The sequence below is a fragment of the Phaeoacremonium minimum genome (genome assembly GCF_000392275.1).
Source record: "Phaeoacremonium minimum UCRPA7 unplaced genomic scaffold PA7_03_scaffold_351, whole genome shotgun sequence".
NCBI classification, from domain to species: Eukaryota; Fungi; Ascomycota; class Sordariomycetes; order Togniniales; family Togniniaceae; genus Phaeoacremonium; species Phaeoacremonium minimum.
This window is the reverse complement of record NW_006921255.1, coordinates 129,760-156,674: the sequence shown is the minus strand read 5'-3', so window position 1 is coordinate 156,674 and position 26,915 is coordinate 129,760. Positions and strand designations below refer to the sequence as shown.

Below are 26,915 nucleotides of genomic sequence, written 5' to 3'. Positions count from 1 at the left end.
TTACATATCTCTGCCAAGCACTATCTCAGAGCAAATCCTGATGACACAATCCGCGCTCCTCAGCCAGCTGGATGGTAGGAATACCTCTGGCGTTGCATAGGCAAGGCAGCAATGAAGGTGCCCGCCGAGCACCTTGGCCAGGATCGTCTTGTGAGTCTGCTCCAGGAGCTTCAGCGCCTTCCTAGGAAGATCGTGCCCTGGCTTGTACATGGTAAGCTCATCAACAAAGAGTTCTGGAACTTGAAGACTGGAAGGACAACGCGGGAAGTTTCCTCACTGGCAATATCGTTGGCGAACCAAGTCTTCCAGGCGCACACGCCATCGTTTCCGCCTTCCTCAAACGTCTCTTGGGCCGTGGTGTAGCGCAGACAACGCGTATGAGTGCGCTGATCGGCACTATATTTGCCTTGCCGCTCGAAGCCCTTCGTTTCAGGCCCCGTACGCTGATCCGGCTGATGCAGCCCGACATTATGAGCCGTACGTGGGCGTAGCGGCGCAATGTATTCTCTACGCCGGCGAGGTCTTATAAAAATTGTGCACTAAGGGCGCACTCGCCAGCGTGGGAAGTTGGCGTTGGACTCAGCAGCGATGGAATGGATTGGAAAACAAGTCCGAGTGTATGGCAATAATGGATGAGAGCTTCGGTGAGCAAACACGCGACGTCGCTGTGAGGGCTGCTTCTTGGATGAACCAGTTGGAGAAGCAGGGCATTGGATCTGCCGCAGGTATTATCAAGAAGTTTGGATATCTCATTCCCGAAGAGGACGAGCGGTGAAGAGAATGGAGTCAGGAGTTGACTTGTTCTTAATGAAGTGTCATGCTAAAGAAGGCATCTTAATCGCTTGAGGACATCCAAACTTGACATCGACATAGGTGGTAGACTTCTACACGGGGGATGAATCAATCAACATGCAATACTATGATGTACTTCATAGCAACATTCTCTAATAATATCGGCATCACTGGAATAGTCCAGCAGATATCGGCACTTGTCAAGCAATCAAAACAGCTATAGTTCAGTCGCCAGGCTGATCAGCCACATTCGAGACGATGAAGAAGCGGCAGAAACGACAAGACACATGTTTGTGCCATGAGGAATGGATAGCAACTTGTGGCCCAAAAGCACTCTTGAACATCTTGTTGTGATGCAGGAGGCGTGCTTTCTGACTTGCCTGGAAAGTGTTCCCGTCTGCCGCGAGACGTCGCGAACTGGGCCGCAGCCACCAACGGGGAAGCTTCCTGCTGCAAGCCAGGGTTCGTTTGAGCACCATCTATTGGCCAATGGGGCCGTGATTAGAAAGTGGTAGGGGTCTCTAAGAAAAGCGGCCCGCATGGGGCTCGATTTAGCGTGTGAATGCTTCTGCATCTGGTCCTGGCTCACTTGGCCGGTGCTCTGACACTGGCTTATTGGGGCGCAATTAATTTCTGGTGCAGCTGTGCACATAAGACCGGCTTCGTAGAGCGGCTGGCGATGCCCTCTGTCGAGGTTCGTGGATCGGTTCGCTTCTTGTTTTGCCTTGCTGGAAGGGCGTGGAACGTTGGGTTCCGGGCGAACGTCACAACGCCATGTTGTACATGCACTCTACCTCAGGTTGAAGGATCGGGGTTACGCGGCGATCTGGTGCGTCCCATATGTTTCCAGCGACTGAGAAACTGTGGTATGGGAGTATGGAGCGTTGGATTTGCACCATCTCCCCACAATGCCTGTCACCTCCTGAAGTGGAACGAGTGGGCTTGCGCTGTACTCGAGTATATCCCGCACGCTACAGATGATCGTCAGTCCGAACAGACGCGCTCCCGGACCCCGATCAAATAGTTAGCATTAGGTAGTCGCGCTTTCAGGCATCCTGGTAGCTGAGAAGTGGCTGAAGGTGTCGAACCAGCAAAGCCTCTTGCGCCTCTCACCAGTGCATGATAGGCTCTAAGAAGTTGTTTTGCCTCAGTAGGATTCAGCTGTTGGCCTGAAAAAGAGGCCTGGTAGCTGTTGGTTTCAAGAAGGGAATAAGCGGGACTGGATCAGTCGCTGCTATCCACTGCGGCCCCACGCAACCGTCTGGTTGGGTTGTGTTTCTTGTTTGCACTGAGGGGAACAACGAGATGAAAAGACTGCGTAATACTTCGGTACCGTCCTGCCCGGAGGATATGCGACAGGGTAAGAGCCCGGAATTCGGAGAAATGATAGATTGCTGCTCAGAAGCCAAACTCAGGGAGAGGTCAGCGTAATTTCGGGGCCAAATTGAAGGCGTCTGGGGATGATGGGATCTGCGGCCATCTCGCAGCTGCAAAATGAATCAGGAGCAGGGTGGCTTTTGATCCTGGGATTCGCAGAGTGGAAATCTTCCCCAGGCGGTGCATGCCATCCGTCGAGGGTTCGACGCGATCCAGCCGAGAAACAGGGGCAGGCTATGCAGGATTCAGATGCTTTGTTGTACACAGTCTTATCTCTTTCGTTGAGCCCCTTTCCTTGAGACAAGAAAGCAGCACGGCGAACGTCGTCGAACAGCCGGCGGCCGAAGGAGCATCGAAACAAGCCCCACGGTGTGCCAGCCCCAATCCAACACAGCAAATGCGCGGTGCCGGCAGTGACAGGTGGACCACCAGGCCGTGCGAGGATTCACAAGCCATGGCGAATGCCGATTGGTACCGACCTGGATTGCTTCGAAACAGAATGTCTAACACGAACAAGACATTCCATACTGGGTTCCATGCATATACAGGTCTCGCGGAAAAACGTGGAATTAGAGGCGGCAAGATGATTCTAGAACGCATACTGATCCATAGGGGCAACCGCGCCCAAAGACTCTCGTCAGTCTTGGTCAATGATGATGGATGCAGCACTCAGCTGAAAGTCAGAATCTGGCTGGCAGTTCGGAAAGCACTCTCGTGTGCCTGGGGGCCTTGTATGGCTGCAGCAACTTCCCATGTCGTCTCCCCCAAGACGACGCTGTCAGTCAGTCAGCTGCATCGTGCATGAACGACCGCTTGTGCACCGTCGCCTCTTTTTGCCTCGACCCTTGTAGAGAGACAAGGGCGACTCTGCCTGTCAGGCAAGGCCATCCGAATTGAGTGGTACTCGATGTGAAATGGGCTTAGCATTGTGGGACAAAAGTTTCGCACGATTGTGATAGCAGAACCGACAAGCAGTGTGGGGTTCACAACTTTCGGTCTGATTTGAAATTGAAAATGTCCCCATCACCCTCTGAGACTTCTAAGTGTCTCGTCCATACAGAAGTGGTGTAACTCCTGTGATGAGAGACACTATAAATAAGCTTGAAGTTGGCAATGGCGATATTGCTTCTTTCTGAGAATTTCCTTGAACACCCAGTCATGCCATTCGTCTCCTCTAGAGTGTCATGGGCAGTGTGAAACGGGCACCCTTTTGCGCCTCTCAGCGCACACGACATTAGCTGTGGCCGTTGGTAATGACTCGCCCAGATAAGACCTAGCAGGCAGGCCGGCGTACAGGAGCAGCGCACAATCTGGGCGAAGTTGCGCCGATGGGGCTGGCGTTGTCTTTTCGAGTCCTACTGGAAAGGGTTGGTGATCATCGAGCAAAGGAAATTAGCAGCGGCCAGTCCGCAAGCCGTTCTATCCCCATTCGATGCTTCAGTTATCACACATCCAAGCTGCAGCCAAAGTAGATTAGCGGCACAGGCCAGGCCTTCCTTTCCCCAGGACCCCTGTCTGGTGCCGCGTTCCGTCTTCAACGTTTGGCCGTGGGACTGGCTTATTAGCGGGTACGACGGACTCTTGGGTTCGTGACTTTTCTGTAAGCGTGTGCTAAGCGTAGTGTTCTTCTCCACGTGCAGCTCACTGGAACTATTGACCGTCTGAAGGTTTCAGAATCCAGCGATCGGCTGGGCCCGCTGGCGCGACGGCGTGGAACGGGTAAAGGCGTGCTCTTAGCCACCGACCGTCGGCTCCTAGGGCGCCATCTTCATGGCGGTGATGAAGAATCCAGCGGGCAGCCTACTGTCACTCGTTGGCAGACAGACAGACAGAGACAAGACTTACTGCATAGTAGACTGGACTGGCTGATAAGAAACAAATGTATGGACCGGCAGCAATCCGGTGAGGGGCGGATGAGGGTGGTCTGGAGGCTGGATGGCCGTTAGGAGCGTGTTCTTGTAGCCGATCCCACGTTTGACAGCGTGAAGGCTGTGATACTGGTATGTATGTACATAGCTGCGACACAGGTACTGCATCGATCGAGTGCCCCGACCACAGCTCACTCTAATTGGGAGTTAAGCCCCTTCCAGACGAGCACATGCAGGTCGTTGGACCGCACCCTGTCGATTAAGGTGAAATGCTGCAGCATCACACACAGAGCTCGTACATATGAAATGCCCCATGCAACCATACAATGGTACCTGCCTGGGCCGGCAGCTCTTGCTTTGTGTAGTGCAATGTCAAGTCAGATAGGTAGGCTTGCAGAGAAGAAGAGGACTCGTTTGATGTTTCTGAGGAGATAATAAGGTATGGTATTCAGTACTCGACTTGAGCGAGGCGGGCGAGACAACAAAGCTACTTTCCATCTCGCTGTCTTGTGCGATCCATTCTCGAGCCGTGGCCGTGGTAAGGCCACCACAGTCTAGTACCGCAACAGCAAGGTCAGGTACCAACGGTGCAATACTGGGGATGGTACCTCTTTCCCCCTGGCGAACCCTGGCGAGCCCCTGGACATTGAGCTTGTCCTAGAGCTCCGCACTGCGTTAGTGCCCACACCTCTGTCCACCACACAGGCCATCCAACATCGCGAAGGCAAGCCAGCATCAGGGGTCTTTGGGCCTTTTGCAAATGAATTCGTCTTGCTGCTGCTCGAAACTCCAGCTGCCCGCGGGCCCCCTGCCTCGCGTCGCCTTCACAAGTGGATCATCATACATAACTTGCCGGGCCAGCCCTGTCCTCCCCCCCCCCCGAATTTGCTTTTTGGGGCTCCATTCTGATTTCTTTTTGCTGTTGCCGTTCTGGTGTCAAAGCTCAGCTCAGCTGTTGTAATTGGGTACGCTGAAGGCACGCCCGGCTCGCTCTGTTCCCGCTGCTGGTTGCTTTCTAGTGTCCTGCCTCTCCAATCCTCACCTTCGAGTCCCTTCGTGCAGCGAACCGACACAACCGTTCGTTGCGCGTGTCGCGACTGCTTCTGTCCCTCTCTTTCCTTCTTTCTGCTGTTTGCGATTGTCGTCATCCGTGTCAGTGTTTTGTTGCGTTGGTGATTTCCTCAACGAGACATCACCCTCTTCGCCGTCTGTTTCTCGCATTCGATACCCCAACTCTGCGCGACCTACGCCTGTCCGACTTTCTAGCCAGCCTCAGCGTTCCCCCCTTTCGTCATTTTGTCTCGCTGCTGAGCGCTTGAAACTGGAACATCGTCTCAGTCTGCCGCCCCTCTTGCGAGAAAACTGCTGGACGTCAATGTGAGATTTCCTCGTCGACTGAAGTGAATCCCCTTTTGATTGAAAGGCCGTGCTGTTGCCCAAAGCTCTTTCGCAATCGCCTCGTCAAATGCCAAAATTAAGAAGCTAAGCAGCTTCCCGCGTCTTCTCTGCGGCCTGAGCTCACGCGCGCGAACATGATAGCTAACCGTTTTTTGCTACACAGAGCTTTGATCGCCATTGAGGACCGCCGCTGCATCAATCGCATTTCTCGAGTAGTCTATTAATAATTCGGCATTGTGTTTCATCGCATTGGCCTTTTCCTGCTCAAGCGTTCCTGCACCGCGCCGACGTTCATCCAAAAATGCCGATTTGATCAATTTGCCGCGATATCTCCCATACCGGACGAGATTTAACGATATACCACACGCATTACGCAGCCTAGCAACAATTTGCTTTACTCCAGTGCCTCATATTATTGAGTCGCATTGAAACCTGGATTTGGTTCATATATCCTCTGTCTTAAGGTGGGCAATTCTCCGATTTATCTGTCCAGGTGGTGCTAGGTCTCTTAGGAGGGGTGTTATATACAAGGGCCTCCAGGGGCAGTGTAAGGGGTCCATGCTAACACTACTCTTGACTTCAGACATCTGCCATTGCGACACAGGCATTGTCTCTACATACTCCAATCGCTTTCTAAAGTACAGAAATACTACCAGGACTGGTTCTGATCAAACATTTGCTCGGTATGTAATCATATTTACAATGCAATACGCCTCCCTACGTCTGTGGCTATACACTAATGCTGGCTAGATGCTGAGTCCTGTGTGATCAGAGATATACAGCGCGAAGTGAGCATCTCGGAGTCACGGTACTCGGATCGCTCAACGGGTCACGATCGCGAAACTCACTTATTTAAATTCTTATTTAACATCATCAGAAATTGTCGACGACTCGGAAACGATTAGGAGGCCATCAGACATGAATTAAAAGACTTCGGACAACTCGAGAGCTTCAGTGGTGCATTACGGAGTACGAGAGGAAATTAACCATTCAGAATGGCTGTATGGGAAACCGAGGACGAGTACAGCGGCGCTGCTGCTGCATCTCTTCCTACGCCAACCGATACTCCTTACAGGACACCGTCACGGAGCTCGAGGAGGTCTCGTCGCTCTGTAACTCCTCCTGGCAAAAGCTCTTCTCCACCCCCTGTTCCGGGCACCGACAAGACAGACACAAAGATTTCGAAACGATCCTCAAAGGACATGGCGACCGATGAAACTATCAGTATCTTGGATCCTCGGCGGTTCACTCCAACTCTGCACGCAAACTTAGTCTCGGAAATTCTGTCGCTGAGGAGAGATCAGGAAGAGAAGACGAAGATCATCGAGAGTCTCGAGTCCTCGCTTCATGCAACTCGAGAGGAAGAGGAGTCACTGCAGACAACGTTGATGAGCACAGCTAAAGAAAATCGTTCACTGAAGCGACAGTTAGCTCTTCTCGAGGGTGGCACGTCATCCGCTCTCGGTGAATTGGCTAGAGAGCGTGATGAGGCTGTCGATACTGCCACTGAAACAAAGAAACGACTTGAACAGGCTCAGAAGAAATTGCGCAGTCAAGAAGAGGACTCGCAAAGAGTCCACGACCTTTTGGCTAGGGAGAAGGATGAGTGGGAAGAGGAGAAGCGCAAGTATGAGCGTAAAATCCATGTGGCGGAGAGTCGGCTCAAAGTTGTGTTGGACGAAGTGGCTGCATACCAGGCCGCACATGTGAATGGCCAGAATGGTGCGGAAAGCGAGGTGGAAGAACCCGCGAAGGACAATGATGCCGCCAGTGTCCGTACCATGAGCATGACGAACAGTATTCGTTTCTCAGTGATCAACAGTAAGCCAAATGGTCACTCTCTTGCGGATGAGCTGAACTTCGACGATGACGACGATTATCATACGGACCATGACGGGCGCGAGAGCGTCATGTCGAACCATGTACACATGCGAAACGCCAGTCGAGATAGCATAATGTCAAAGAGACACCGACGACACCAGAGCAACGACAGTCTGATCAGGCCAGGAAGTGTCGCTCGGGGACGATTCCAGACACAGTTGGAACGACTTGCAGATGGTATTATCCAAGAGGATGAAGAAATTGAGCCAGCGCCGAAGGTCAGCTACACGGATACGGGCATACAGTACTCACCACCACCTTCTCCGAAGGTGCAACCATCTAAGCCAGCCACTCCCGAGCCGCCAATCCTCACTGCTAGGCTCGAAAGGCTCCATGAACTGGAGAGCCCACCCCGTGAATGGGAAGTCGAAGCAAACCAGAGACGCAAGAGAGTTAGCATCGCACGCCCACTAACCATCCAAGCTATCCATAAGGAAAATCTCATGGTATCTACCTCTGCGCAGACAGTAGATGAACCGCTCAGCCCGCCCAAGACTCCCAAGTCGCCTTTCGAGGAGGTGCCTCCTTCTCCTCAAATCAAACCTGCTACAGTCATGGTCTCGACTGCTTCTCAAACTGATCCTCCCGTACTGCAACAGCATTTTGTTATGCCCCCTCTTCCTCAAATGCCCATCCCGAGCATCAGTATACATCCTCCGACAAGCCGGCCGACGACTCCCCGCGAACCCCGTCTTCCTCAACTTTTCAAAGACTTTGGATGTCAGGTTTCCATCTTGGCTTCTGTCCCATCCGCATCAATTGGTATCCAGACAGAGGAAATCCGCATTGATAAGCGATTGGATAAACTCCCTGCCCACCTGCATCCATCCGCCATAACTTCTCGGCCCACATCCCCACGCCCGGTTTCTCCTGCGCCAGAGCCTCAGGCTTCTGGTGATGTAGACCATCATTTCACTCCAGTGCCTGGTAATTTGCCTCCTCGCAACCCCAGGAGACTGACGAACAAGAAGAGCTTGACCGATATCACTTCGTCACCCCCTCCTGCGCTTCCCGCTCCGGAGACTCGTGATGCCTATCCTGGCAACAATGATGATGGCCCGCTTTCTCATTCTAACCAGAAGGCTCCAGTACGGAGACCCCATCGTATCAGCAGCTTGTTTGCTGGCTTTGATGGAGGAAGCTCGGATGAAGCTGACGACTTCGCTGATGCTGACTTGAGCGATTCAGAGTACAGAACAGCTTTGTCGGCCCCACGGCCACAAGCTAAGTCTTCTCGACCTGGCAAACGTAGCTCTGGAGGTACCACCACTACCTCTCCAGAGCAGGTGACAGCGCCGAGAAGCTCTAACAGAAACTCCATGCGTCCCCTCGGAGGGACAGACATTTACAACTCTTTCCCTCTACCCGAGGGACGAGAAGCACCCGCACCGAAGCCATCTGTTAAGGGCATGTCGCGGTCATCAGTAAACTCCAACCGTGGAAGCGTCATGCGAAAGGCCGCGATGATTCAAAATGGCATTGCGACTCACCAGGGTCGTGCGAGAAGCCCCAGCCTCCCTGACCCTCGGGACCCTCCCTTCCCAATACCTACCAGAGCCAGTTCAAGAAAGCCACCCACAAGTGTGAGCGCTCCGAGCGACGGTCAGCGTAGCCCTACAAGGCCGAACGAACCTTGGCACAAGAGAGGCATGAGGAACAGCCACTATCGTGCCAACAGCATTCGCAAAGTACGGTCAGCGGCCGCGATACCCGTGAAGCCGAGATACAGAAGACAAGGCAGCCGCTCACCTCCACCTTTCTCGCCATCGGAGGAGCCTGAGAGTCCTGGTCTTCCACCTCTGCCCAACAATGATATCACCACTCCACGCACCAATGGTGGAAAGTTCAGAAGCCACCATCAGCAACCCTCTACCAACACTGCCAATACTGATGCTACGGGTTTCATGTCTCAGAGCAGCTCCCAAGCCGCAACCGGGGTCGTCGACGCCATTGCTCAGACGATGGTGGGAGAGTGGATGTTCAAATATGTCCGCAGAAGAAAGTCGTTCGGAATGCCTGAGGGCAGCGGCAAGGATGACAGCAGTAACGATCGCCATAAGAGATGGGTGTGGCTGGCTCCTTATGAGCGAGCTATCCTTTGGAGCAGCAAGCAACCTTCTAGCGGAAGCGCATTACTCGGCAAGTCTGGTCGCAAGTGTAAGTCCTTTTCCATGTGTACGCAAATTTGCAAGTTTGTAAAATCTAACATACTCTTAGTGACCATCCAGTCCGTTCTTGATGTGAAAGACGACAATCCTACACCGAAGGGCGTTCCGCAATTATTCAATCGCTCAATTCTGATCTTAACACCTCAGAGAGCATTGAAATTTACCGCCATCAACGCGGAACGGCATTATCTGTGGCTGACATCGTTATCGTTCCTGGCTCATTCACAACAAGCCGTGCCCGAGATTGTCCCGGTAGCAGCACCAAAGGCCGTGCCTGATTTCGAATTGCCAAAGACAAAGTTGCGGAAGCCAGGCATTCGCGACTCAATTCGCTTGGCGAAGGGTAAAAATGGAGTTGTCCCTCCTCGACCTGGAGCTATAAGCGCGGCCTCGTCGAATACTGGTGACTTCCCACCAAGCATCCCGAGCATCCCAAGCGTGCCACCTAGCATAGCAAGCTTCAGGCCGCCAGAGTCATTCATATCGATGCCTAGTCATCAACGTGAGCTCTCTGGCCAAGCTGCCGAAGCTCCCTTCATCCCACGTTTCCATGAACGGGCCAATCAGGCCTTGGTTCACGGTCGTAAACGAAGCAATACCGGGGGTCACGTTCCCCCACCGCTGTCTTTCCGCGGCTTCTCTGGCCCCGTAGGCAACGGAGGTGCTTACCATGCTGCGACGAACAGCACAGCAGGCAATAGTACTGGCACTGCTGGATCGTCTGACATCTATCAGTCGCAGGCAGGCTCGAGCAATGCTTGGGCATTGAGCAGCGCTGCCTCTCAACGGACTTCTGAGGCATCATCTCGTCCTAGCGGAGCAGTGATGAACAACTTCTTCGACGCGATAGGAACTGTTCGTATGGAAGCCTTCATCAGTCCTCTCGCCTTCTCTCGCTTTGATGAATATCCTGATGAGCAGGAGGAGGTGCGCTACCGCGCCCGGAGACGAAGCAAAGAGGCAAGAAGACGGAAGAGCCGCAGTCGTCACCGCGACAGCTATAATTCCCGAGGTACACGCGGCACAGACGACTACTATGGTGGCAGCCGTACTGGGGGAGAAGAAGATTATTACTTCCGCGATGATCCTTTCAAGGGATTCTGAGGCGGACAGGACCGGTTTTGATACACGAAAAGGTTGGTATTAGAGTGGTGCCGTTGTCGGCGGACCAAGGGCGTGTTGATACCCCAATTGTACAGTTTGTTGCGTGGAGGAGTTGAATAGTCCGCGAATCTGATCATCAGTTTCCCACCAGGTCTCACGACGTGGTAGAATGCGGCCGGCAGGAAAGGAGAAAGGCGTCCTGGAGTTCTGCGGTTTTCACATTCACTTGATTTTCTTTTGCTTTTATTTCAGGAAGGGTAGGAGAGGAGGCTAATGCCGAAGGGGGTCAATCTGGCTCTGCTATGAGTACAACTGAGACGGACTTGAACAGACTTGCAGAGTCTTTCTCTTTTCAACTGACAAGCACATTGCTTTCGTCATCGGGTACCCAATATCTCTTAGAGAAGGGCAACCCAGTATTTTAACAAAAAGCGAAGGGACTACAGACCTGACAAGCCTGTCATGGCACTCTCTCCTTGTATTTTAGGTATTCTGTAGTCTCGTCGACGGGACGGGATTTCATGACTGTAAGGGCAGATGAATAGCCTACGGCCGGATTATATCCTTCTATTCACTCCTTTGATTCGGCCTTGTCTACCAAGACTAGAATCGCTTTTTAAAACCGAATAATGATCACTTGAGATTCATTCCAATCTTCGTACCAATCTTGCATGTCTGGAAAGTGATGTGATTTTGTGGCTCCCCCTGCCACAAGTCTGTTTGATATGGTGTACAGTTTACTCCGGCTATTGGGTACCACACTACTGCAATGCAGGGCTCGGGACGCCCCTCCTGCTCTTCCCCTGAGGCGAGACCTGCCAAACCCCACCAAAAAAGCTGTCCTCACACCCCCCCGCCCTACTTCACACTTTCTCCCGTACTGTTGCAAGCCCTCTGGCCAAGCCTGTTTACAGCATGGAGACCTTGGAGCAGATACAGGCTCGCCACCGCAAAGAAAGCAAGGACCTGCAGGGCCGCATAACGAACAAGAAGAAGAACGCCACGAAGAAGACACGCAAGGGCGTCAACGACGAGTGCGCGGATCTCGAGCGGCAGCTCAAGGAGCGACACGAGGAGGAGCTCAGAGCTCTCAATGGCGACAACGAAGCGGCTTCCGACGAGGAGCGAGACGATGCCGAAGAGCCGAGCCAGAATGGCATAGATAGGACTGTTGCAGACGCAGACGGAATCGCAACAAAGCTCGCCGACACAAACTTGTCAGATCCCGACTCGCCGACACCGTCCTCCCCCGCGACCCGGCAGCAGCAGCAGCAGCAGCAGCCGCCGCAACAGGGCAAGAAGCGAAACCGCCAGAAGGACCGGCTCGCCCGCCGCGCGGCGGAGCAGGAGGCCGCGGCCATCAGGGCGGAAGAGGAGGCGGCGAACATGGTCGACCACCGGAGCGTCGAGAAGACGTACATGCTGAACGAGTTCAAGGCGCACGCGCTGGTGGAGAAGGAGATCCAGCCCGACGGCCACTGCCTGTTCTCGGCGGTGGCCGACCAGCTGGAGCAGAGCGCGATACCACTTGGTGCTGCGCTTGGCGACCAGCCGCAGCCGCAGCTGCCGTACAAGGTTGTGAGGAGGGCTGCGGCTGGCTATATGCAGGCGCACGGGGACGACTTCGCTGGGTTTCTGGAGGAGCCGCTGGATAGTTATGTCGCGAAGATCCGCGACACGGCAGAGTGGGGTGGTCAGCTGGAACTGCTGGCGCTCGCGAATACCTACAATGTCGAGATACATGTCATCCAGGACGGGCGGACAGCGGTCGTCAGTCCGACCATCGAAGGAGACGAGGAGCCGAAGAAGATCTGGCTGGCTTATTATCGGCACGGTTACGGTCTTGGTGAGCACTACAATTCTTTGCGAAAGAAGTCATGAATTGTGCCGTATCTATGCTAAGGGCCTGATGTCTGGTCCATGTATCTCCCAGATACGACTCTAAGCCAAGTGGCCCCAGACCGAAACATAGTCGTCCATGTTGCCGTCGTCGTCATATCCAGCCTGATGAGATCTGGGTGGGCGGAAATGTGCAAGCCGCTTCAGACCGTTGCCTGCGGGCGAGACAGCACTGTCTACAGCTACCGCTCCATCTTTATCATAGGGGACCACTTTCCCTGGTTGAGATAGGTGGGCGACATATATGTCTGGAGGTAACCCGTACGGAGGTCCTCCAGCATTCGTCGGCTTGGATGATGGGAACTCGAGACAGACCAGTCTACCATCAGCAGCGAGGAGCTCCGACATGCGCTTCGCCCAGGCTGGTCGTGCTGAGGGTGGCAGGGCGCAGAAAAACTAGAGAGTTGGTGAGCGCTCTGGGCGAAGCTTGGTTGATTCAAATGCGAGATTTGGCTGCTCAACTCACGGTATAATCATAGATTAGATCAAACCCGTCCACATTGGCGGCCCTCAAGAAATCATCCTTGAAGAAGTCCCCTGTGAGCCAAGTGACTTTGCCTTTTTCGACGCCTTCTCGAGCCTGGTAGATCTCGTCTCCGCCCACTCTACTCTGAACCTCCTTAGCCTCATTGATGGCATTGTCGGACGTATCCAAACCGTAGGTGTCGTAGCCGAGAGCAGCGAGCAAGAGGACATCATAGCCTCTACCGCACCCAGGGACTAGGGCCGTTTTTCTGTTGCCATTCGTAGAGCTTGGGGAAGAGGGGAAGAGCTCTTTCCTGTCTACTAGCACGTCGTTTAGGGCCATACTAGGTGATCCTCGGTCCCAGGGTGTGAAGCTGTCTTTCCATAGGCTGTCCCATCTGGAGCCGTGCTCTGAGAAGTCTGCATCTTTGAAATGGGCTTGTAGCCGGGTGGGAGCTACGTCCCGAGGCATTGGAGGAAAATGGTTGTGAGATTGACTGAGATACACGCGTGGTCTGCTCGACACTTAGAAGTCCCGAAATGTTGAGCAGAAAATGTAGACAGCCGTGGAATATACGTGGATTTAACACGAAATAAGACCACCGGCCACTGAATAGAAGTCGGAAAAGACGGCGATGATTAGAAGCTCACTCCCTAATTGTTTACTAAACCCTCTCCATATCGAGCTATCTATCTCTTTGACGTCGTTGATGTATGGCGGGGAGTGCCCCTAGCGGAGATGTGTTTAGCGTGCCGTTATAGGTCTCCCGGGATAGAAGCTGAGCTGACCACCCCCCCCGAACTAATTGACCTGACACCCCTTGAAGTTATGAGGTGCACCTAATTGTACCTACACCTCCGCCAGGGTAATAAACGTTATTTCAGCGAGTTGAATATACCTGATTGAGTTTCGAAGCTTCTGTTTATTTCTATAAGCCCGCTGTTCTCGACAAAAGTAGCAACTCTCTTGTCTGAAAGGTCACGATTCCCACTCAGGATTAACAATTATTAGCCCGGCAGAGGTGTATAGTATCCATAGCACCTACAGCAACTACAGCACCTATAGTATCTACTAACCGTTTAGTGGTCTCTTATTAACCGGTAAGTAAGAGGCTAGGGTTAGGGTTAGAGTTAATAATCGGCTACTAAACAGTTAGTTGGTGCTGTAGGTAGGTCGGTGCTGTAGGTGCTATATGTATAGTGGGTATCTTAGGTATTTACATATTCTAGATACTTCTCACTCTAAATTCAGGTGATGTGAACCTGTGAACTTTAGCCTGTCTATTTTACGCTAGTCCTATACAAAAATTCGAGGGCGGCGTCAGATCAACTGGTTAGGGGGGGTCAGCTCAACTGGTAAAGCTAGGTCTCCCGAATAAGCGAGTGCCTCGGCTCCCACGGTCATCCAACCATGAGCCCTCAGCATATGGAGGAATAAGAACAGTCGGACTATTTGGACAGCAATCGGACATCTTCCCTTCGCGAATGTTGACGCTTGGTTGCCAAACTTCATCTCAGCGTGACTTACAGGAATTCAGAGATTTGGCAATGGACGTGAATAGCTTATTCAATGTCAAGGTGAGTAGCCAAGCTGTTCACTTGTTCTATGCCGTGTTAGCTTACACTGCATGCAGGGCAAGGTCGTCCTCGTTACAGGAGGTTTGTAGCGATAACATAACTATCTCTGGGAATGAAGAACCTCTGACATCTGCCCCAGGAGGCAAAGGGATAGGGCGCATGATCTCAGAAGGTTATGTGACGAATGGAGCCAAAGTCTACATCTCGTCTCGCGATGCGAAGGCTTGCGAGGCAGCCGCTGCTGAGCTTTCTGCCATTGGTGAGCAACGTCAACTTGAATCAAGCTTCACTCCTGACAACATCATAGGATCCAAGACCGGCGGCGGCACCGCGATCGCGCTACCCGCGGACCTGCAGTCTCTAGACCAGTGTAAGAAGCTGGCCGAAGAGCTCGCGAAGAGGGAGTCTAAGCTCCACGTGCTGGTGAACAATAGCGGCGCGGCCTGGGGCGCGGACTTCGACAGCCATCCGGACAGCGCCTGGACCAAGGTGATGACGCTCAATGTCCAGCGTGTCTTCACTATGACGCAGCTCCTCGCGCCCCTACTACAGGCGGCAGCTGGGCAGACGGCGGAGACTGAGGGCCAGCCCGTCCAAGATCCCGCCCGCGTCATCAACATTGGCTCCATAGACGGCATCCGCGTCCCAACGCTGCCCAACTTCGGGTACAGCGCATCCAAGGCGGCGCTTCATCACCTTGGCAGGACGCTGGCCGTCGAGCTGGGCCCCAGGGGCATTACAACAAACACTATCGCATGCGGGCCATTCCCATCGAAAATGTTTAAGCCTGTGTTTGACAGGTTCGCAGACAGTATCTTGGAGACTTCCCCGGTCGGGAGGATCGGAACGCCTCAGGATGCTGCCGGGACGTGTCTTTTCTTGTCCAGTAGAGCAGGGTAAGGATCCAGTCCATTAGTTATGAGCCTGGTCTAACAATTACCATAGGGCATTCCTCAACGGCGCGATCATACGGTTAGATGGTGGCATTTCACAATTAGCCAGGCTCTAGTTTTGCTCAGATGAGAAGCAGAGAAGTATCTGCCGTCCCATGTACAATAAATCTCAAGTTCGTAATCTTCATTGGCAACGACTTTTCCAGTTGTCTAGCATGCATACCGAACCGTCTAACGCCATAGCTTTCCCCTATGCGACACCTTTTCCCCAAACCGTCAAAGTCAAGTGTCTTAATTAGAAAGGCAGGCTCTCGTGCTTGAACCTCTTCTTGCCCTCTCCCTCACCGTAGACGGCAGAGACGTGGCCACCACCTCTGATCTTATACTTGTAGATCATCAGCCCTTCCAGGCCGACGGGTCCACGAGCATGGATCTTGTTGGTACTAATTCCTACTTCTGTGCCGAATCCGTATCTCATGCCGTCGGCCATTCTCGTAGACGTGTTCCAGTAGACGCCAGCAGAGTCCACCCCAGACATGAATTTCTCAGCGAGTTCGTCTGAAGATGTCAAGATAGCGTCCGTGTGATGGGAGCCGTGGGTGTTGATATGAAGAATGGCATCATCGAGGCTGTTCACAACCTTGACTGCCAAGACCAGGGCTAAATGCTCAGTGTCATAGTCCACGTCCTTCGCATCTTCCACCTGAGAGAAGACATTTTCTGAAAATTTGGACTGTAGAGCAGCCTTGGATTTTGCGTCACACCGCAGCGCTACGCCCTTCGAAATCAACGCCTCAGCGGCAACTGGGAAGACAGTCCCAATGGCCGAGTCTTCCACGAGCAGTGTCTCGACGCTGTTACATGCGGCGGGGTAGCTTGTTTTAGAGTCCACTATAACGTCAGCCGCCATCTTTGGCTCGGCGGTGTGCTCCAGGTAGATGCTGCATAGACCGTCGGCATGGCCAAGCACGGGAATCTTGGTGTTTGACTTGATATAGCGTACCAGCTCATTTGATCCTCGGGGAATGACGAGATCAATAAACTGGTCCAAATCAAGGAGCTGAGGAATGACATCGCGAGTCGTCACAAGCTGGATGGCGCCGTTCGGCACATGGCACTTGTCCAGGGCGGCTGATATCGCCTTTGAGATGGCGACGAAGGACTCTGTGGACTCTTTGCCACCCTTGAGGATGGCGGCATTGCCAGATTTGATGGCTAGAGAAGCAATGTTGGCAATGACTTCGGGCCGGGCTTCGAAGATGATAAGGAGGACACCGATGGGACAAGATATCCTCTCAAGCACCAGGCCGTCATCCAGCTTTGTCCTCAGGGTGACCTTGCCGACTATCGCAGCCAGTCAGCAACCGGCCCGAAAGAGATACAGGCTGATAATTCGTATTCAAAACTCACCAGGATCCTCAAGTTCTCTGACGTCCAATATGCCCTTGAGCATGTCATCCCACTTGCCCTTCTTGCCCAGATCCAACCGGGAGACTAGGCTCTGGCTCAGCTGCCCATCGGCTGCAGCCTTCCGAGCGGCGTCCATGTCCCGAGCGTTAGCGGCGAGGATATCATCTTTGGACTCGATCAGAGCAGAGTGAATAGCTGTGAGAGCATCATTGCGGGCGGCCACGGGCAAGGTGGCCAGGTAGTGTGATGCCGACTTAGCAGCCCGCGCCGCATCAGCAGGCGTGGCGCTGGTCAGCGACATGATGCTTCGGAAAGGGTTCGTAAAGCAAAACGAAAAATCCAGCAAGGCAAAAGGCTCCTTCCCTCGTTTGGCTATAGAGATTCAACGGAAGTCACGATGGGCCAACGGTCAAGGCAAAGATGCGGTTCCGTGCAGGTATTAGAGCCTCAAATCTAAAATTTTGGCTTTCCCCGGATTCTGATAGTCACACCGATCGGTCTCCCACTCCGATTCGGGCACCATCGTCTCGGCCTGTGGTTGGTCAATTGGCCCTCTCTTCACTCTACCTATTCTCGCTCTTCACCTTACAGGCTGCACAAAGGATAGTTGTCAGGTCAGCCACCAGTATGAAAATGCCAATAAGATCCTATATTTTGATAGCTTATTTACATCGAGTCTCAGCCTCACACTCTCTTTCAGATGACGTCCCACTAGGACTTCATCCTCCCGTATAAGTTATCTCATGTTTGGATCTGAAGTGTCGCTCGGCGCGCGAGTCCGCCCTGTGACCGTCAGGGTCCTCATGCCTGTTTTTCTTTAGCGCACACTAAAAGTCAACCGCTAACCCACCTTCCTCCAGAAGTAAGAAGCGAGAACCGACAAGCACTGCCGTTGCAAGCGTTATCGGCACTGAGCTACCGACACATTCACGCACACTTCCGATACGGCAGACAGCCTTGACGGATGGCCTCTGCATGCTTCCGATGCTACAGCAGGCCTGGCCTGCCGATATCCAGTAATCAAGGCCGGTAGCTGTCGTGATCATCCGTCTGCTGGAAACACTGGCGTCATCTGCTTGATGCTGTTGTCGTTGCTGATGCTGATGCTGATGCTGGTGCAGCTGTTGGTCGAGCTCTGGAGCGGCAGCCTCTGATCCAATGTGTGCCGAACAGCCGGCCGCCGCACATTTGCAGGTCAAAGACGACATTCCAGCACAGAATCTCGCTCTCTTGTCGAGGTCCAATCCAATGTTGAAGCCAGCTTCTGAAGCTAGCTTCTGAGGGCAGCTATCTGCAAACAAGCAGCAGTTCCTCGGGTATCGACTCTCCATGGGCAGTGCCTCCGCACAAGTGGCGGGGCCTACTCGGTCTCTTCCCACCCTGACTCTTGCATTTCACCATTTCGCCCGCTATGCCCACCCAGGCCAGCCACCGTTCCGAAGCCGGGTCGTGGCAATGACCGGATAGCCATTCGCTCACCACTAATGAATGACCTCGGTGGTTCCCGAGTGGGTGTGGTTCAGCAGCGCTAAGTAACATCGTTGAACCGCCTGCCCTTTTCTCGTTATAAGCCTTCATAGGGCCTCTCATGCCTCTCATGGCTCTTATTCCCGGCTGTCACAGTGACTGCTGGTTTCACCATGACGCTGCTTAGTGCTGTCCTTCCGGAAGTTTGCACCCTACCCAAATAGCTATCCTTGTTTCTGCTTCTTCATGATTCTCCTCTCAACTGTCTTCCATATATCGTCACCGTGTCAAGAGACCCACAGGCTGGAGACCGGCTATTGCTTGGCATAGCACTTTTAAATCTGAATCACCTCGCAACTGATTGGAGAGTGGGATCGCCACGCGCGACCCATCAGAGTACACGCCCATGGTGGCGGTCGATGAGGAGAAGATTGAGCCGGTGGCAGGCAGTCTTGGCCCGTCTACGGACCGCATAAGCTCCACCGAGCCGGAGCAACAAGACGACGCCGACTCGGAAGCAAGCGATCATGAGGAAACCGCACGCCCAGACGATGAGAAGTCTCACAAGTCCGATGAGGCGGAGGCCCATGAGGACCCGGAGGGCTGCCCGGAAGGACTCAATGTCAATGTCCCTCCCACGCAAGTCCAGTCGCGAGCACACTCACACGCCTCTTCGACAAGATCGCGAGCCCTCTCCATAGTTCCTAGGTCGAGACGGAGAGGTCTCTTTGGCCGATTTGCTATAATACCGGAGGTAGACCGCCCCTACGACTACTCAAACAAAACCAAATGGACACTCACGAGCGTTGTTGCCCTGGCGGCAGCCGCAGCGCCCATTGGCTCAGCCATTTTCTATCGTACGCAGAGATTATTGTCCTTAAGTCGGTAAACATAGAGTTGACCCAGACCGCAGCCGCCCTGCCACAAATGTCTATTGACTTGCACGCAAGTCCAACCATTACCAACTTGACTGTTGCCCTGTATATGCTTTCTATGTCTATATTTCCCTTATGGTGGTGAGTATACCATACAAGTTTCAAGACCTCCTAGTGGCTAAAGTCTGGAACAGGTCCTCCTTCTCGGAGACATTAGGGCGGAGAACGATTTACCTCATATCGTTCGCCCTCTTCGTAGTGTTCTCCGTACTCAGTGCTGTGAGCACAAACATCGCCATGTTAATTGTAATGCGTATTCTGGGTGGTGGTGCCTCAGCGTCTGTCCAAGCAGTCGGCGCAGGTACGATTGCCGATATCTGGGAGCCACAAGAGCGCGGCAGGGCTATGAGGTAGGTAAAAATGTCACTTCACCATTGTTATATGACCCGTTGAAGTCACGGATACATTCCCACTGTCTTCGACAGTTACGGCGGTTGCCATGTGAAAATCTTCGAGGAACTTTAACTGACTGGTGGTCTGTAGTATGTTCTACCTTGGACCTCTGACTGGGCCCCTATTCGCCCCTATCATTGGAGGAGCCTTGTCCCAAGGCTTTGGATGGGAGAGCACAATGTGGTTCTTAACCATTTACGGTGGTGTCACTCTGGTCATGGTCTTCTTTTGTCTTCCCGAGACATTAGCCAAGCGCAAACCGCTTGTAACACACGCTGCTCTCCAGTCCTCCAGGCCGGGAAGTTCTGCCAACAACGAGATAACACCGCATCTTTCACGAATGTCGACAAGGCAATCCGTCAAGCAACACACCAAAGCTGGCGCAGAATTTCTCAAGCGGGCTTTCATCGACCCGCTCGAGTGTATAACATACCTGCGCTTTCCCCCAGTGGCCATAGTTGTCTACTTCGCAGCAATCACATTCGGATCGCTTTTCGTGCTCAATATCAGCACACAGTCATCCTTTTCAAAATCACCCTACAACTTCTCCGAGCTGATCGTCGGCCTGCTGTACCTTCCCTCCTCCCTGGGCTACATCGGCGCGTCCTTCGTCGGCGGCCGCTGGATCGACAACATCATGGCTCGCGAGGCTCGCAAGGCCGGCCGATACGATGCCCGCGGCAAGCTTATCTACCTACCTGAGGACCGCATGCGCGAGAACGCCTGGCTGGCAGCGACGATGTACCCCGCGGCGCTGGTGTGGTTTGGGTGGACGACAGACCGCGGTGTGCACTGGATTGTACCAGCCATTGCCAATTTCTTCTTCGGCTTTGGCAGTATGTTGGTGTTTGGGGCTGCCACTACAATGCTGACTGAGTTCATGCCACGAAAGTCCTCGAGCGGCGTTGCCTTGAACAACTTTGTGCGCAACATCTTCTCGTGCGTCGGTGCCATCGTTACCCAGCCGCTTATTAACGTCATGGGTGTTGGCTGGCTGTGCACAATGATTGCCATCGTCTGCTGGACGACTGGCAACCTCTCCATCTGGGCCCTGAAAAGATATGGTCCTGGATGGCGAAAGAGTATGGATGCCAAATTGAGTGTGCCTAGTTGATGGAGGATGCTAGCCAGGCGCTTGATAGACCTCATAAATCAAATGAAAATGATTCTATTTGAAGTACAAATAACTATTTGCCTTTAGCTCTACAGCGATGAACGTGCTTCTTTTTAGCCTGGGAACAGGAAATGTATTCATGTATCAAGTGCTATCAATGTCACATTCACTATCAGCAATTCGAATGCTATTCGTAGTCTTCATTGGATTGTCTGTTGCTTGCGAGGCTAGGCCTCAGAAAACTCCTACCCCTATACGCCACCCATTTAAAGTCAGCCCTAGACGGGCGCAATGCTTCTGCATATGCTTAGACATTACATATACAAGAAATAGTAAGAACCGCAAGGACCCTTTGTCGCCATGAACTCACGTCATCAATCATCACGTTCACACCTTACAAAGAGCGTCACCGCACGATGGTTGAGTCGATCAATCTCCGCGACCCCTGTAGCTCCCCATCTTCTCGATTGAGCTCATGATGCCGTTCCGCACGGCCTGTCCACTACCGGGACGTGCAATCCCGCTCATCCCGATACTCTGCTTCCGTTCGTGCGGCTGCTGCATCCTGCCGATCCGGCTCTCGCCAGTTCGTGAGATAGAGCCTGGCGTCTTTAGCATAGAAGTCCGCGGTCCGCTCGCCCGGGCGTTCTCGTTACCAGGCTGGGCCTTGGTCGAGGGGATGCCAGCGCTGGCGGGGCGCTTGTCCTCGGTAGCGACGAAGCTCTGCTGCATTGACATCATCTCCTCGGCGAGGATGACGAGCTCGCCTTTCTCTACACGCTCGAGCTCTAGCAGACGTCTCAGTTCCGAGTTGTCGTTCTGCACAGACTTGACGGTTGCTTCTAGTTTCTGCACTTCGGCACCGAGCTCCTTGATCTGAGCGGAGTCCTTCGCGGCCTGCTCCCTGCGCTCCTCTTCAGCAGCCACGGCATTGGGATCGACCTTTGTCATGGTAGCATCGCGGCCAATACGCAGGTCCTCGTTCTCCTTGGCAAGATCCTCAAGACGGACCTCCAGCTCCCGCACCTTCTTCTCCCAGCGGCCCTTGTAGCTCTCTTTCAGCGCCGCAACCTTCGTCTCGTGCTTGCCCTTGTACAGAGCGTGCAGCTCACGCGCCACGCGCTCCACGGCAATCTCGACCTCCTTCTGCGTCTTCGAGGCGGGGCTCCTCACGCCGCTCGGGGACTCGACGCGCTCGCCCTCGGCGGTGAGCTTGCCGGCGCGCATGCCCGCCATCTTGCTCTCGGCGTCCTGGGCCATCATCTCGGCCGCCTCGCGGCGCTTCTCGGCCTCGTCCAGCTTGAACTCGAGGTCCTCGCGCTCCCGCTGGCTGAGCACAATCTCCTCCTTGACCTTGCGCAGGATGCTCTCCATCTCGCGGCCCCGCTTCTCCCACGTGTCCTTGTCGACCGCCAGCTGCTCCCTGAGCGTCCGCTCCTCGCGCAGCTGCTCGCCGTACTCCCCCGCACGCTTCTCCGCGTCCCCCAGCGCCGCCTTCAGCGACGTCACCTCGGCCTCCTTGCCGCTCAGCGTGGCCTTCAGGCTGCTGATTTCAGACAGGAAATTTGACTTGAGACTTTCGAGCTCTCGGGGTGTGACTGTGGGGATGCTTCGCGGCGTGGGCAGGGGAGGGATATCAAAGTCAAGAAGGTTCGCTAGGCTCTGGCGCTGGGGCGTCTTAGCAACCGCCGGTTCTCTCGCGGAAGCTCCGTTCTTCGATGGTGATTCTGCCCGGCCGTGTGGGAAGCGCAATTGCTCCGTAAAATCTAGTAGGTTTGTGGTGTTTCCTGAATCTCGCTGAGGGGGCCCTCTGTTCGGCAAGGGGCCGGCTCGGGGCGTTGCCATTGGGGTGGCGTTGCTCATCGCGGCTGGCTGGCCACGAACGGGCGTCTGGCCGAGGCGAGCAAACATGGTCATGTTCGGGACCGCGGAGAAGCTACTCAGTGTGCTGACCATTGTGTCGTCCGCGCCAGCCATCTCGTCGTAGCCATGCTCCTCCTCTTCCTCTACTACAGGGATGGATATCGTGGCCGTGTTGTTATCGCCGTCACCATCCACTCCGTTCTCCAGCACGCTTTCGTCGTCTTCAAAGATCTCAATGGCGTGTTTTAGCCCTGTGTTCTCACTTATCGCCTCCTCTAGGCTCATCTGTCGCTCGTGTGTAAGTCTAGCACGAGGCGTCTCGGCTGGCGGCTGGACTGGTGTCTGTACAGCTGTCTCGGCGGGTGCCTGAAAGGAAGTCTGAAGCGGCGTGCCGACCTTAATGGGAAACCGCCTCTCGAGGGGTGATATCTTCCGTGGGCTCCGCGGAGGCGGCATCTGCATCGACATCGACTGCCTCTTGGACGAGGGGGGCGCCTCAGTCCCCGAGGAGCTGGAAGTCGATGCTTGGAGAATCTTGAGGGGCGATAGCTCATTACCGGACATGATGCGCGAGTGGCGGGCCTTCGCCGGCGAGAGGACGTCCTGCTCAGCCTCCCTGACATTGGTCAGGAACGGGGAGCTGTCCTCGTCCCCCTCGTTCTCGCCGCCATCGCTCGGGGATACGTGGGACGTGTAGGTCTTGACCTCGACCTTGTCGGTGCGCCGGCTCGTCGGGGGCGTGGATAGATTGAGCATCGTGCTTTTTGTAGGCGATAACGGCGAAGCCATGGGAGGAGGGCCAGACCTGAATCGCTGCTGCTTTTTCTTCAACGGACCGACCAGAAGCAGAGGAGATTCCAAAGTTACCACCGGCTGGGCTGGACTGACAGTGGGAATTATTATGAGCGGTGTGGGCTATGGGGGGAGATCGATGCCCTGGGTGCATTAACTAGTCTAATTACAGTTTATTTCCTTGGGCGCGTTTTGTTTCCCCCCAGCAACCGGGGCCATGCACGGGCCAACTGTGTAGTCCTTAAGTATGGAGTTAAGATGGCAAGGAGTTGGCTGTCCCACCAATCCATGGTTAACCCCACTTCGACTGAACCGTGCTGCTTGCTTTGACTTCAGTCAGGGGAGGCAATAGGGGAATTTGCAGTTTCAATGCTCAGCCTCTTAAACCGCCTTTCCCTGGACTGTGGCTTACCTCAAAGAAATATCTTATCAGCCTCCTTGGCTTCGAAACAAGGTAGCTTTCAAATTTGATCCAACAAAGCCTGTCAGTGGCAACGGCTGATTTGTAACATCATGCAAGGGGTCGTGGTGGCTCTCCTTACTGCAGCTCCGGGACGGATAACGGCGTTGTCTCCGACATCTTTGTAAATGATTCAGGCAGGCGAACATTTTGCATGGATGATTGGTGGTTCAGTAAAGGCACAACTTGATGGATGAATGTACAAATGTAGCACGCCAGTCATGAGAGACATTTTGTAAGGTCTAGGTCTTTGTATTGTAGACAGCTTTTAATTCCGTCGTAACTCGTTACCTAAAGTGACATTTCCAACACACCATCTCAGCGCTTTTGTGAAAAAAGAAAAGGTCGTTAAGTCGTTCGTTAAGAGTTTAATATCAACTAGCGAAGATCCTGCCATCCATCCATTGGGTCTTGAGGTATCGCCGGTCATGTTGTCCCCTAGCTGTATCGATATGGCAGCCAAGTAGAGCCGAAGAGAATTTGTTTGTTGATAAAAAAAAAGGGCGAAAAAAAAATTGGTCGCAGTTTGTGCGTCATGCCCAGTCCTGATATCATCACAGGCGGGTGGGTTAACCGGGTTGCAAATGCGGAAAACGGTAGACGGGGGCTCTTTGGAGATTAAGTCCTTCCATGCAAAAACCGTAATTCATCAGCCATTTACAGCCATCCACATCAGGGCATTTGTTTAAAAGCAGAAGAGTTCGTAATCTCGTCAGCGCGTACAATGCCGATGAGTCATGGTCGAATACAAGAACGGTGAGGTTGGTAGTAAGGAAATTCAAGGGAGTGTGATGAGCACTTATGTCCGGAAGAGCGACTATCATGATCCTGCTGCCCGCAACAGGAAGATGTTACGGGGAGGCAGGCCAGGTGATAAGTAGTATAGCTCCGGTGATTACTTCACACACGTGGGGCTCAAGTCCACGAAGTGATTGCACCATTATCGCACCCATGACTTCTTCTCCACAGTGCCGCAACGCCTCTAAAGAGCAGATGAGACAGAAAGTGAGAAGTAACAGAGTTGGCGTGGGTGACAGGGAGTTCCACAGACTATTACCTCCGTCGAGGAGCGGCGATTGCGGTGGGTTGCCTCATCGAGTTGTCGTAACCAGGTGAAGGCATAGATCCGTCGAGGCCGATAGTCTTTCGGCGCTTAAGATCGAATCCACCCATGCCTGCTCCACCGCTGGATGGCCGGTCGTCATCATCGTCACGGCCACGCTTGAGCCCTGTAGGGGCGCCATTCATGGTAGGATAGCCATTTTGCATTGAGCTTCCCATGTCGGGCTGCGGTGCGTAAACATCGCCTCCAGGACCACCATTTGTAGGGCCGCGGTCGTTGCTCATTACATTATAGAGGCTACTCGACTGTTGCGGCGCACGAGGTGGGGTATTGTAGCCTGGTTGTGCGTAGTAAGATGGCGGTGCAGCAGCACTTCGAGGAGTTGATCGACCAGACGCCCCCTGATGGTTCCCAGCGCCGGTCATGTCGCCAGATAAATGCGAATGATCATTGGGCATCGATGCAACAGGAGGGGCATTGTAGTTATACTGCGCTCGGCTGGCATCATATGCACCGCTGTCGTGTGTATACTCGGTATCATGATCATGCTCGGCCTCCTCTTCCGGGTGCGGAACAGAGTCGCCTGGCTGGCCGGGATAACCGTTGGTAGCCTTGGGGTCCTGTTGTTCGCCAGTCGGTCCACCTACGGAAGGTCGGCTTGATGGCGGGCCCATGTCATTCTTGACATAGCTAGCTTGACCGTAGAGACCTCGATCCTGAGGGCTAGTATTAGAAGGAGGGTAAGGACTTTGCTGCGGTGGTGGTGCGTTATATAATTGCCGAGAATTATCATATGGTTGCGATGCAGGAGGGTATGCCTGCATGCTCTGGAGAGTGGGACCTGGGGGCGTTGTTGCCGGAGTGGCAGGCATTGAACGAGCATTGCTCAACCCAGTGTCGATAGACATTGGGTTCGCACCCTGTGCACCGCTCATACCCTGTTGCGACCACTGAAAGTTGTCTGACGCACCCATGCCGCCCATGACGCTAGAAGCGCTGGTTGGGGGCGTCGGGAAGGTGTGCGCACGATCTAACGATGGGCGTCCCATGTTGCCGTGCGAGGGAAGAGACGGTTGCGGTCCTGGTAGCCCCATGGAATGGTGATGGTGCTGCTGTAGGGATGGCAGCCCTGCAGGAGAAGGCTGAGCATTGCGCATCTGATTCTGTTCCTGCTTGCGGCGTTCTGCAGCCGCCATTACCTGCGTAGTGCGGTTCTGATTTGTTGGGTGATAGAGCAGAGCACCAATGTTGTGCACAAACAGTGGGTACAAGAGCTCAGTAATCTTCTCCTTGTTCGCGAAGTCCAAGGCTCTTTCAAACGGAATCCTATACAAAGTTAGCTCAGGGCTCAAAACACTTAAATGTAGCCGGCGGCTAAGCTTACCAAACACCCTTGAGGTGCATTGGGCCGATCTTCACAACATGTCGAACCTTTTCGCTCTTGAGGATGCCGTCTCTGCGCCCACGGGTCATGCCAGCTACATTAAGCAGCTTGGTACCGTTGATCATGTGATTATCTGTTCACCATGATTAGCATTTTGAATCTCAAATCCCAACCTAAGCTCATCGCATACCTTCTCGACGCGCAACACAGATTCCTCTTGCCTCAACTTGGAAGCAAAGGCTACCTTCATCTTCCCACAATGTTGCTGTGACACGCGGCTTCATGCCGGGGGGGGCAACCTGCCCGGTGGTATCAAAACCCTGATATTGGTTTTGCATGCCGGGCTGATTAGTGACACCGGGCAAGGGCAACACATTTGGGCCACCCATGGTGCTGGACACCGGGGGCCCAGTAGGAGGAGAAGTCAAGCCATTGGCATATCCGTACTGCTGATATGGCGGCGCAGAATACTGAGCTGGACCGGGTTGCAGTAACGGCGGCTGCTGGTGAGAGTAGTGTGTCATTGCTCCGGAAGTAACGGTCTGAGGCGGCGGTGCCTGGCCCGCGGACATGTGCGGCGGTGGGTAATACATCTCGCCCTGATTCATTGC

The 26,915-nt window shown here is 53.7% G+C and overlaps 6 protein-coding genes across 6 annotated transcripts; 3 read left to right on the top strand and 3 right to left on the bottom strand.

Moving 5' to 3' along the window:
- Positions 1-11,503: 11,503 nt before the first annotated feature.
- Positions 11,504-12,469, top strand: UCRPA7_4591 (putative otu domain-containing protein 6b protein; the record flags this gene model as incomplete). Its single annotated transcript, XM_007917142.1, has 1 exon — positions 11,504-12,469. One exon carries the CDS (start codon positions 11,504-11,506, stop codon positions 12,467-12,469), a length of 966 nt encoding a protein of 321 aa, XP_007915333.1.
- A 2,031-nt stretch (positions 12,470-14,500) lies between these two features.
- UCRPA7_4590 (putative short chain dehydrogenase reductase family protein) lies at positions 14,501-15,539 on the top strand (the record flags this gene model as incomplete). Its single annotated transcript, XM_007917141.1, has 5 exons — positions 14,501-14,530; positions 14,587-14,611; positions 14,670-14,789; positions 14,838-15,330; positions 15,476-15,539. 5 exons carry the CDS (start codon positions 14,501-14,503, stop codon positions 15,537-15,539), a joined length of 732 nt encoding a protein of 243 aa, XP_007915332.1.
- Positions 15,540-15,718: 179 nt separating this feature from the next.
- UCRPA7_4589 (putative gamma-glutamyl phosphate reductase protein) lies at positions 15,719-17,134 on the bottom strand (the record flags this gene model as incomplete). The annotated part of the gene is made up of 2 exons (XM_007917140.1): positions 15,719-16,767; positions 16,834-17,134. 2 exons carry the CDS (start codon positions 17,132-17,134, stop codon positions 15,719-15,721), a joined length of 1,350 nt encoding a protein of 449 aa, XP_007915331.1.
- Positions 17,135-19,472: 2,338 nt separating this feature from the next.
- On the top strand, positions 19,473-20,742 carry UCRPA7_4588 (putative mfs multidrug resistance protein; the record flags this gene model as incomplete). The annotated part of the gene is made up of 2 exons (XM_007917139.1): positions 19,473-19,585; positions 19,719-20,742. The coding sequence occupies 2 exons, from the start codon at positions 19,473-19,475 to the stop codon at positions 20,740-20,742; spliced, it is 1,137 nt and encodes a 378-aa protein (XP_007915330.1).
- A 429-nt stretch (positions 20,743-21,171) lies between these two features.
- Positions 21,172-23,361, bottom strand: UCRPA7_4587 (hypothetical protein; the record flags this gene model as incomplete). The annotated part of the gene is made up of 1 exon (XM_007917138.1): positions 21,172-23,361. One exon carries the CDS (start codon positions 23,359-23,361, stop codon positions 21,172-21,174), a length of 2,190 nt encoding a protein of 729 aa, XP_007915329.1.
- Positions 23,362-24,910: 1,549 nt separating this feature from the next.
- UCRPA7_4586 (putative cell pattern formation-associated protein stua protein) lies at positions 24,911-26,693 on the bottom strand (the record flags this gene model as incomplete). Its single annotated transcript, XM_007917137.1, has 4 exons — positions 24,911-25,540; positions 26,120-26,246; positions 26,305-26,437; positions 26,495-26,693. 4 exons carry the CDS (start codon positions 26,691-26,693, stop codon positions 24,911-24,913), a joined length of 1,089 nt encoding a protein of 362 aa, XP_007915328.1.
- Positions 26,694-26,915: the final 222 nt, after the last annotated feature.